Here is a 12,509-nt window from a genome sequence, read left to right on the forward strand (position 1 = left end):
GCGTGTGCGTGTGATTAACGTGCCAGCTCTCCCCACAGCCGTGATTACATATTCCGACTGCAGAATGTAAAGCCTTATAGGGGGATCTGACGTATCTGAGAGACGGGGTTTTCTGTACTGCTTAATAATAATAATAATAAGTATTACATTATATGTATTATTAGTAATAGTAGTATTGATATTATTGTCATTTTTTATATTATCATCGATATCATTGATATTATTATTTTTATATTCACATTTTAAAGTGGAACTGCTATTTAACCCAAATACTACTTCATTTTTTTTTTGTTTTTTTTTACGCCAGTAAACCAGTGTATTATAGTGTTTTACTTAATAAAAACAAACATGCCATTTAATCTAAAGAAAAGACCTTTGAGGTCCTGAAAGCTGATGTGACTTCACAGAATAACAGATTTTTTTATGTTAAATGGATTAAATTTAGTGCCCCCCCGATGATGAATGCATAGTATTTTGTATCTGTTGGGGGGGAGATAGGAGCTGCAGCTCCTTCCACGGTCCAATCAGTGGCAAGGAAGCTCCCACGTTGATATCAATGGGAGCTTTTTCTGTGCGTGCGCACAGGGGGTCCCGTTAGACCCCCTTGAACTCTCGAGTGAGCCAGCGGTGGGGTGGTGGGTATAGGGCAGCGTATACAGCTACACATAAAACGGTTTGATGCGAATAATCCAGAGCTTGGAAAAGCCGGGGGAATAACGCAAGAAGAGAAAATCCGGCCATAAGTGTTCCTTTAACAGCAACTTCTATATTGGCTCTTTTAAGGAGTTTATTTGAACTTCGGATTTCAGACATAAAAACGTGTATATTGGTTTGAAACGCAATTTTGACTCGTTTGTGGCATCTATTGAATCAGTTGGAGTCTAGTGTATGCATCTAGCAGCTGGTTCTACCACCGAAATCAAATCAAATCAAATGCTTTGTGGAAAAGCCCCCGGGAGCCGGTAATAAAGTGTTTATCGGGCGGGCCGTAGGTCTCTGCCAGTTCTACGCCGTCCGTGAGCTGTTCTTGATTTGACGACAACACTTTAATAATACATAAAAGTTTGTCGGGATTTCCCATGACGACGCTAAACGTATGGATCACCAATGTCTTTCTCTTCTGCGAATTTCCAATAATCTCCTAATCGTGTTCTCCAGCAATATCACTTTTTAATAATTTTTGGTTAAAAAAAAAATAAAAATTCCAAGCCCGCTTTCACCCTCCATTTCTTATTTATTTTTTTTTATATATATAATAAATACTATTAAAATAAAATGCTCCCTTTTAGGACGCATCCCAAAGCGTGGTGGCGCTCCTGGGTTCTTCACTGTTGCAAATAGGGTGAAAATGGGCACGGGTTCACCTTAAAGTAATAAAAATATTTTAATATTTTATTCTAACTCTATATTTATTGGATTATTGGCCTCTATCCAGAAGAATCGGATACCTGTTGATTTATTCATCCAAAATTATTTTAACCCCTTAAGGACAATGGGCGTTAAAACAATGCATTTTGAGCCCGTACATGTACGGGCTTTGTCATTAAGGGGTTAATTACTAGTATCAGATTTAAAAACTCTTTCCAAAATATTGTGCCGTTTTCTTTGCGTTCTTGTTCTTCCATATATAACGTTTTCAGGCAGCTGCATATCTCGCTCTATCTGAGCCCCGATCTACTAACCCCCCCCGGCTCCTTATCATACTGCCTGTGGGGAACAATAGAACCAGATCGAAAAGTATATCAATATTTTTTCCTGTGATACCTGTAATAATTTTTTTTTTTTTTTTTTTACAAAAAATGCCGGGTTGCCAACGCTACGCCCGGTGACCGTTAATGGTGATTTATTAAAGCAGTTGACCTGGTACCAGGGTGGCCGCGTACAGCCGATGATGCGTGTACGGTTCACGTGTTAAGCGGTATCTGTGCTGCCCCCTGCAGGACGTGGGATGCATAAACACACAGAAGAGACCTGATGACTCTGTTATACATCCCGCATACTGCAGGGGGCAGCACTTCACAGGTACTGCTCTGCCAAATGGGAAATATATACCTGTCCAGGAAAACATGGCCGAGTGCGGGTGCCCTGCCTGGTACTGGCTTTGGGAAGTGGCTCTGAATTTTATTTTTGCCTCTTTATTTTCCATGTTTTATCCTGCTACTGTATGCTAAATTATTTCTGTGTGTGTGTGTGTGTATATGTTTGTGTGTGTGTGTGTGTATATATATATATATATATATATATATATATATGTGTGTATATGTGCAGAATTACTATTTATGTCTTTCAAATAATTTTTTGTTTCCTTTTTTATTTTTTTATTATTTAATGCATTTTACATAACTAGTCACAGTATAAGGTAACGATGTACGAGTGGTTAAAAGGCACGGTAACGATTGCGTTAAATGGGATCACGATATACTCTGTAATTAGTGAATAATGTATGTATCGCGTCCCTGCACTATGTCAGCCGCCTTTAATTTCATTACTGACAGAGAAATGGCTTTATCTGTCGTTGTTAATTAAAGCCGCTGGTTGATGTTGGCCAGCGGGACGCAGCGCGTGGCTTGCGCGGTAATGTCTCGGTGATAGATGACCTTTCGTGGCAAGTGGTGGAGAATGATGGCTTCCGATTGATGGTATCAGCTGGAGCAAAAAGCTGCAGGAAACGTGAAAAAGTGATGATCTCGCCAAGGAGTTTCTTCCTGGTCATCAACACCTTGCATCTTTTCTCTTCTTCATTCCCCCCCCCCCTTTTCAGCGTCTTGTAGACCTAGAGGTTTATTCACTAAACTTTAGCCGAAGTGAGAACAAATCTCACGATCGAGATGAGAAGAGGGAAAGGAGAGAGAGATGAGATGCGATAGAACCATTTAAATACATAAAGGGCTTTAACAAAGTACAGGAGTAAAGTTTATTCAAATGTTAGAACAAGAAGTCATCGTCTGAAACTAGAGGCTCAAAGGCTTAGATGGAAACGCTTTTGTGAGGGTGGTAGATGAATGGAACAGCCTCCCAGCAGAAGGGAATTTAACAAGGCCGAATTGTGGTTATTATATAATTTATATATATATATAAAATATATATATAATCTTATAGTTATCAGGCACAATTAAACTATATTTTTTAGATATTTGCATTTTGCAAAGCCACCTCTTTGCTTAATCATGGAGAAACTACCAGAGGCGGCTCGCTGGTTATGATGAGATCGGGGACACGTATAGTCAGTCTCTGAATCTTGCCCACAACTTCCAGTTTCGTTGAAAGAAAAGAAAAAATCCCCCCGGGTTTAATGTGTCGGTTCGTCTCAGTCCGTCGGTTCTACTTTTATCAGACGCTTTGAACGTATGGACTGTAAGAAGCGCTGCGGAAACTGTTGGCGTTTTATATAAATAAAAGATAATATTAATAATAATATCTCATAAAGAGGAAAACCATCCAATCATAAAATTAAATGACTACGGTATATATGTAAAATATTTTGCGCTTGCAAAACGCAGACTGCATGCAGAACGCAGACTCACGAGCAACGATCCTTATGCGTCTCTTTATCTCGGTTTCAACCTCCCCCTTGTCGGGCTGAGCTGGCCCTGCACAATGTATAATCCAATGAATGGAGTGTGGAGAAACCTCACCGACTTATCAATACATTATACAGGGCCGTGCATGGAAATGACTTTTTTGTTACAACCACACTTCTTTTCAGACTATGACCTGTAAGTCCTTTTGCCTTTATTACTTTTTGTATGCTATTTTGCCATGTTGATGCCCCCCCCATGCAGGTTTAAGGACTTGTAAAATTGCCGCGTTATCCTCTATAGTATTTCAGTTCAACAATTGTATATACAAGATATTAATCTTTTAAGTTTCAAAATTTCACAGAAACCATAGAATCTGGTGGCAGATCAGACTCATTCGGCCCATCTAGTTGAGCCATTTTTTTCTTGCTGTAAAGACTCAAGCCTTAATCGGACGTTGGTCTCATCTTTGATTCAGCAACCATGTGGCGATCCCGTGCATGTTTACATTCCGAAGTTCTATTGCCCTCATTCTCTCTTCTCCCTATTTTTTGGCTTTTTTTCTGTGTTTTTTATGAAATCTCTTGACTCGTCTCCCGAGTCCTACAATTTTTGATCTCAAGTCTCTGTTATGTTTTGTGGGTGGCATTGAGCGATCCACATCAAAGAGTTTGGTCAACTCAAATTCTGGAACGCTTCTATGCGGTGTTCAATAACGTTTGTTTTAGATGGTGGTCCAGTTTGAGTTGCTTGTTCTCTCTCTGCCGTGGGATCAAGTACTGGTCAATTTTGTGCCCCTTGAAGGTATAATTGCAGCCATCAGTTTTTAATAATCATATTATGCTTCATTTAGGCAATATTTTTCCGTTTCTGCTTTCATTTCACACAATTATACTCCGCTGACTGCCAGGCTTTTATATCGGTTCAATTAGAGCCGAGAATAGTGAAGGCAGGAGGACACCTTCTGCAGGACCAGTTTGATTGTATTTATTTATTCATCTTCTCTATTTTCTAAGTTGTAAATCAGCCGTCGGGACATTGTGATTGGCCAACTAAAGATAGCTGTACCTCCCAATTGTATCTCTTCTCTTTTCGTTTCTCCCTTTTCTTTTCTCTCTTTTTCTAGGAGCTTGTAATGTTTGCTGGGTATGAGGGTATCACAGGGTTCTACAGCCCTAAAAGCTCCAACAGTCCAAGTTTTCATAGGAACAGTTTTGGGCACTGCTCTGGTTTTGTGGGGAGTGCGGGCCGATGGAGGATTCTCCTCATCACATAGCTGTTTTTCTTTTGCTTTATTTAATATATATTTTTGTGCATTGGAGTTTAACAATGTATTCACCTTGAATAAGCCTTACCATACTAATTAAAATCAAACAAAACAAGTAAAGCATATAAAGCTGGCCATGCATTGTGTTTTAAACAATTGGGTTGTAAAATACTAAAGCTAAAGCTACTCTTTGTTTGTCTTGGGCAAATGCCCGGCGGGCCACTGGCCAACAGCGCATCACACAAACCCATTCTCCGGCAGCACCAGGTGCTTCAGTGTGCGGCCAACAGCTGGATTTGCCCGGCCGCATGCTGCGTAAGCATAAAAACATATCATCCTTCCTCACATATCCAGCCATTGGGTCGCACTTACGTCGCCAGACGGCCACTGGCCTTAAAGTGCCGGGGCTGCCTCGTGATTGCTAGTCCGGCCCTGTTCTGTTTAATTTTTTTTGTATTTTATATACATTATATATATATATATATATATATATATATATATATATATATATATATATTGTAATTTGTATCAGTTTATTGTGGTTCCATACACTCCCATAGCATAAAGAGCTCTATTACAGCACAAACTACCCATAAATGGTTGTATATGAAGTCTGGATCGTCTCTTTATCTTCAAATTTTTAATACGTACAAGATGAAAAACCAACATGTCTCTCGGCCTTCTGATTTTCGGGACTGTTAAATCGAGCAGCGAATTTTAATGAGTTTGTTTAAGTAGACGGGTCAGATGCCTACTATAAATACAAAAGTCCTACTTGTGATTCTTAATTAAATGCCACTGCAGATTAGTCGACTCTCTAATTTAAAATGCAAGTTGAAATAAAACATCGCTTAGATAGAGTTTACTGAGATTATAATGTATTTTTGTTTTGTCCACAGATGTAGAAGACAGAAGTAACTCAGGGTCTTGGGGGAGCAGTGCACATCCGAGCCCATCAAGGGTAAGTAAAAACCCCTGGGTGGGGAAAAGGAGCCCTACTCTTTATAAACCGTATTGTGGTTGGGTGTGGAATTTCATGTTTAATACATTTTCATAACTTTATACAGGTTTAATGGACATACAAATGCTAAAATTAAAGTATTTTTGGTTGGTGACCTGAAAATAATTATCAGTCATTGAGACCAAAAGCCCCTATCTATATGTTGACAGCTGGAGAGCCACCAAGTGCCATTAAGAGTTTATGTGGCTTCGGCCATACATGAGAAGTCTTTCCACATCAACAAACTGGAGACCACTATGTAATCTTATCATTGTCCTAATAAGATCATTACTACTGCTGGTGCATGCATGTCAAGAGCTGGAGTCATCCATGAAAGAGTTGTGAACCATCCCACCAGCAGTCATAACATCATCACCCATGCTGTCCATCAACCCTATACATTCCACCCAGGATCCCAAAACACGCATGCTACATTACGTGTAGGACACCCCAACCAGTCACGCGTGTGTCACAGACTGAGTACACTTGGGAGAAGAACTCCAATAATATGGACTGATACGACCTAAGATTGCCTGTTTTTTCTTTTTTTATCACTTAGGTAACTTTAATTGATCATTAAAGGACCAAGCAACCTTTTGTTAATATTCTAAATAGCGTAGTGGTAAAAGTTATTTTTAATGTTTCACCCAAACTTCTGAAATGCTGTGTATATGGGATTGACTGCTGCTGTTCCCATTGATTTTCAATGGAAGCTTAGCTCCCATTGACTTGAACGAGAGTTCTACTGAGCATGTGCAAGAAGCATATTGAGGTATGCTCTCTGATTCAGTAGGACCAGCTGGGGGAGGGGTTAAATTAGACTAAACTCATTATCCAACGCTAATAAGTAATGACTGAATGCAGTAAAATACACTGTAGCCCATCCATCCAAAATGAACTTCTGTGTGCATTGAGCATAATAATGGGGCTGTATCGCTTATTTAACTTTGTTTAATCATCACAGAGGGCATACGTGTTCCAACAATCAATTATATACTTCTCTGGCTACTAATGAAGTATTTAGTTGACGCTGATACCATTTTATAGGGGGGGCAACATGGGAAAAAATTTATACATTTCTTCAGATAGCCCTTAACCCCCTAGGCCCCACTTCCACTGTTGACTTGGAATTAGTAGCTTTTCACATCCGGTTTAACTATATCGGTTATATTCTATTGCGTCACATTTTATCTGATCTGTAGAAGACAAAGGGTTAAACTCAGGCCCTCCTCTGAGACTTTTGAGACCGCTCACCAATTTTTCTCATGCGTTAGAGGGTTAATCTGGCACGTCCTCGGCATTGGCACTCTGCTTATCGGAGCAGAACGGAAAATGTTAACAGAGAATTCTGCTTCTAATGGCAGAACCTCGGGGGTCATAAAGAAAGGGCTCGTTTCAGTGAAGCTACAGGCACCGGGGACATATGGCTGTTTTGAATAAAACCATAAGTCTGTGTTTTGTTATGACTTCCTTTGATCTCGTGATAGCATCTGATACCTGCCCACTCATTTCTACTGGTAACAGTAGTAAAAAAAAAAAAAATAATAAAATAAAAAAACTTCAACACCATATTTCATTGACGTGACATCTGTGTTGTAACATGCCCTGTTTTAAATCGCATGGAAGTCGGCATTCTTCTAATGTAACAATCCCACGCACAATTGAAACATACATAAACTGTTTTTTTTTCTTTACCATTTTTTTTAAATAAGAAATTGTGTATGTGTGTATATATGTTTATATTTTTTTTTATCTTATTTAGAAAAATTGTAAAGAAATATAATACTGTGGGAAAAAATGCTGTAAAGTAAGAATGATTCCAAAAATAGACACGTTAATAGTTAAATTTTTACTATTTATAATACTATTTTTATATTACAAAATGCATTAAAACAGCATCAGTTCTTCTAGGTTCACTCGTACACAGTTTTTTTTTTGTTATCTTTTTTAAAGAACTCGGTAGGTAGGTTTTTCCCAATATCTTAGAGAACTGACCGCAGTTCTTCTATGGATTTAGACAGCTTCAGTTGCTTCTCTTCATGTAATCCCAGACATACTCGATGATGTTGAGATCAGGGCTCTGTGGGGGGGCATACCATCACTTCCAGGACTCCTTGTTCTTTACGCTGAAGATGGCTTTGGCTGTATGTTTGGGGTCGTTGTCATACTGCAGAATGAATTTGGGGCCAATCAGACACCTCGCTGATGGATATCTGCCTATACTTCTCAGGATTGAGGAGACCATTCATTCTGAACAAATTCCCAACCCCATTTGCAGAAACGCAGCCCCAACTTTCCAAGGAACCTCCACCATGCTTCACTATTGTCTGCAAACACTCATGGTACCGCTCTCCAGCCCTTCTGAGAACAAATTGCCTTCTGCTATAGCCAAATATTTCACATTTTGACTCAGTCCAGAGCACCTGCTGCCATTTTTCTGCGCCCCAGCTCCTGTGTTGGGTCACTTGGCCTTCTTTCCACTTTCACCACAAGATTTACTTGAAGACCACTTTTGACCAGTCTTCTCTGGACAGAACATGGGTGCACCAGGGTCCACTGCTTTCTGCCAGTGCTGAGCTGATGGCACCGCTGGACATCTTCCGATTGTGAAGAGAAGTAATCATGGTGTCTCTTTCATTTGCTTCACTAAGTTAACTTGGCTGACCGCTGCATCCACGGCCCTCAACAATGGCCATTTCTTTCAGCTTGGACAGAACATCTGGAAACCCGTCTGCCTTCATTTCTGCTGGGGAGAGACCTTGCCAACACAGTTTGACTACCTTGTGTCTTGTCTCTGTGCTCAGTCTTGCTGTGGTGTAAGACCTTTAACATTAAGCTGTCCTCAGACACCTCTCCTTGTTAGTGAGTTTGGCGGTACCTCACCCAGTTGTATTCCTCCTGATCATTAGCACCTACTTGTTGTAATTGTTTAATCAAACACCTAACTATATGCCTACACAATGCCTGACTGTGTAAGTGTACCTAGAAGAACTGATGCTGGTTGAAAGGGGGGTCACACCAAATATTGATTTGATTTAGATTTTTCTTCTGTTCACTTTTGTTTTATTAAGTGACAAAAATAAACTATTAAAATGTCTATTTTTGAAAACTTTCTTACTTTAAAGCATTTTTTTCGCGAACTGCCTAAAACATTCGCACAGTTCTTAAAAAAATAAAAATAAAATACATATATTTTTTCTTCGCAGTTGAAAAAGACAATAATCACACGAGCTCTTTTTAGGGTGCTTGTGCGTGTGACTTAACACGAAGGGGGGTCAGACATCTGTTTGCCTGGAGGGCAAATCAAACTTAATGATATTGTCTGAATTATAGTAATTATTATGATATCACCAACAACACTCAAATAGTTGTCTATATACTGAGAAGATTATTGCTTCATCCGATAATTTCTTGGAAACGCTAGAAACGTGGCAGATAAGAAGCAGCCCATCCAGTCTTCCCATCTTTTTCCTACAGTAAAAACTTCTTCAACTTTCCCTTTTTTTAACCTAAAACTTAGTTGTGGACTTTTTTTTTTCAGCAGGAATTTATTTTGTTCATTATGCTGGCCTCAAAACGGCTATTCCCACTCCACCAGGGTCCACAACTCCCCTTCGACCCTGGGGACCCTCACTTCCAGACCCTCACTTCCAGCCCACTATGAAATGTCTTGTTATTAAGTAATGTCACACTGTAATCGCAAATCGTGTTTAAGGTATAGACATTTATTTACCCATTGTACAGCGCTACCGAATATGATGGCGCTATATAAAACAATAAATAATAATAATGGAGCACTGGCCTGGAACTCATTGGTTTGAAGTTGTACCACGTGACCAAAGATACATAACCATACCTGGGAGCTTTCTAAATGAGCTTTTACATATTAACCCTTTAACAGCCCATCCTGAAGATTCTATGCAATGACTCACCAAATGTGTTAACCAAATGGCTCTAATAGCGGTTCTCATGGAAACCTGGATTTATTATTACTTATCGTTTTTTTATATAGCGCAAACCTATTCCACAATGCTATACAGTAGGTAAACGGGACATGACAAGTAGTATGGAACATAACAATTAGACTTACAGAAATAGATGAGGAGGGGGAAAACTTTCAATTAAGTGTATTTTTAAGTAATGGTATCACCTGTATTCAAGCAGGGATATCAACCATAATGTGCTGGTAGCAAGAGCACCAAAAATATGGGTCTTGAAAAAGTAGCCCAAGCCATCGGATCAGCGATGCAATCAAGAAAGGTTGTTCTGATTCTTGTAACTACAGTTGAGGTTGTTACTTAAGTCTTTTAGTAAAGATCAGCAAATTGCTGATCCATTAAAAACACTTTATATAGGCAATTTTTATTGTCTTTTTTTTTATTAATTCACCACCATTCACTGTAAATCACGTATCCCTCTTGACCGCACAGTTGACTTTTTTCAGTTCCTTTTTAAATCCTTGATAATTACCGTGAAGGAGACAGAATACCTTCCCTAAAACATGTCTCCTTGTTTTTTATTCTTTTTATGAAAGGGAACGGAATTGTCACCTTAACTGAACATTCTGTCTCCGTCCCAAAGGAATGGTGGGGTTTGACAAAGCACCACTCAATAAATAGGTCTTCTTTTATGCTTCATTAAACGCGATTGGGGGTATTTATTAAAAGAGGAGCCTGTGAATTAATAGTGGCAAAATTCTCACTCTTTCTCAAAAGAGATAATACTGGCTAATTGAAGCCATTTATTATGCGCATCTGGTGACATTACTGCCACGCGGTTTCTACCGTACTGTGGGAACCGCACATAACCCCTTAAGAATGCCGTCAGATTAGAGGGGGTTCAAGGAGGTGCTAATAGGGGGTATATGTCTAAGGAGGGTTTAGTTAATCCCCTTTCCCCTGGCCTGACATTAGAAGGATGTGTTCGGTATTTAACGGCGCGTCAAGTCATTTTTGTTGTATGGGAATTAAGCGTAGTCTCGTGAATGAAAAATCCTCTATTGTATCATACGAAGAACGGACAGCTTCTTCATAGCCTGTCCTACCACGTGCCTCCTCTTTGGGGGCATCTCAAGTTTCAATTTTCAGGGGTTTCTTGGAGCTAATCTGAAGTCAAATGGTGAGTCCAGAGGTGGACCTCCTAGCTCTGTCGTTCCTAGAGAGATACCAACTGGACCACACTGATGAGGCCAATGAAGGCCGAAACATATGTCTGGGGTTGTTGGTTCCATCTTGCAGGGGAATTTGCCTCACATCTCCGTTCTGGGTGGCCCAATGGTTGAGTGCCTCAAATGGTTTTCTATGATAGTCCGCTATTCTAGTTGCATTGGCGTGTTGGTTGGCGAACGTGCTTGTAAACTTCATGAAAGGCCCTCGCTGCTTAATCTGGTTATGCGATAAAGGTATCTATGGGGGTAAAACTGGATTTGACAGGGTCCAAGAAAGTGAGGGATACATTAAAGCATCTGATAACACTAAACGAATGATCACCCTTGTACTGCCCCAGCTCCTTGGTCGGCAGGCGATACAAGTGAGACGTAACAGATCCCCTGCTTACCAAGGCAAGTAAGAATTCATATTAAAGTACTTTAAAAAATAATTACTTTATAATGCATTCTTTCTTAGTGGGACAAATCCCAACCTTAACCTTATTAACCTTATGGCTGATAATAATAATTATTAGAATAATAATAATGCTGTTATTTTTTCCTTTCTGGAGAATGTATATTAAAGTTCTCGCACGGTAATATGCATTCTCCTGTAGTATGGGTGTCGGGGACATTAGACTGTCCCTTTAAATATTACATTGGGGTTATTTTATCGGTAAGTACGCTTTTATCTCTTACAGCTAGTAGAAAATAGTCCAGGTGGCCTCGGGACGGTTCCTATTTCTGCCGTTAGCCTTGGATAAAGTCGGCTGTACATTTTAGATACAAAGTTGTAAATCGAGATGAAACGATCCATCGCTACAGAGAATTCTGCTAGAAACCACGTCAGCGTCACTTCGTTACTAGTAATTAAAGGGGCAGTAATGCCCAGATCACCGGATGACTGCCGAATGGCTTCACAAACAGTGTTCCCCAAACACTGCCAGCAGGGCGCCTCTGCGGAGCGGCTCCCACAGCATTTACATATAGTCACAGGACGCAGAATTTACTGCAAAATGTACAAAATAAATTAATTATAGAGAACATGTAATGAGAGGAAGTTTTACTTTTACAGAGAGGACGATAGTTGAATGGAACAGCCTCCCAGCAGAAGTGGTAGAGGGTAATACAGTAAGGGAATTTCAACACACATTGGATAGGCATACGGCTCCTGAATCTAAGACGAGACCAACGACTGGTTAAGGTCTGAGCCTTTATCGCAGGAGAAACGGGAGACTAGACGGGGGCCGACCTGCTGGCAGATTCTATGTTTATGTATACCGGATCTTTAAAAGCCCCAGGTTATACGTTGATTACGTTATGCTTGGTTCTGGGCTAAAGTTTGCCTTTTAAAGAATGATTTTATGCGTTTTTGGTTCCGTGATTATGTTTTTTGGATCAAATAGCAGTCCTGTCCATCCCGTTATTTGTATCGCATGTAACCATAACACGACCTTGTCATTTATTCATGGAGCATGACCTTGTCCATAACCTTCCCCGGTCCCGTCTGCACGGACTCGCCCCAGCATTTCTAACCGCTCCATCTCGTTCGTTGCTTTCACTCCTCGTAAGAACAAA

The 12,509-nt window shown here is 40.0% G+C and overlaps 1 protein-coding gene across 4 annotated transcripts in view; it reads left to right on the forward strand.

Annotated features, from left to right (window-relative positions):
- The window catches only part of TCF4 (transcription factor 4), a 180,102-nt gene that overhangs the window by 40,957 nt on the left and 126,636 nt on the right, over positions 1-12,509 (forward strand). For all 4 annotated transcript variants that reach the window (XM_053448199.1, XM_053448202.1, XM_053448200.1 and 1 more), the window contains exon 3: positions 5,685-5,746. In XM_053448199.1, coding sequence (XP_053304174.1) covers positions 5,685-5,746 — 62 coding nt within the window. The remainder of the gene's footprint in view (positions 1-5,684; positions 5,747-12,509) is intronic.

Source organism: Spea bombifrons, chromosome 1 (assembly GCF_027358695.1).
Source record: "Spea bombifrons isolate aSpeBom1 chromosome 1, aSpeBom1.2.pri, whole genome shotgun sequence".
Lineage (NCBI taxonomy): Eukaryota > Metazoa > Chordata > Amphibia > Anura > Pelobatidae > Spea > Spea bombifrons.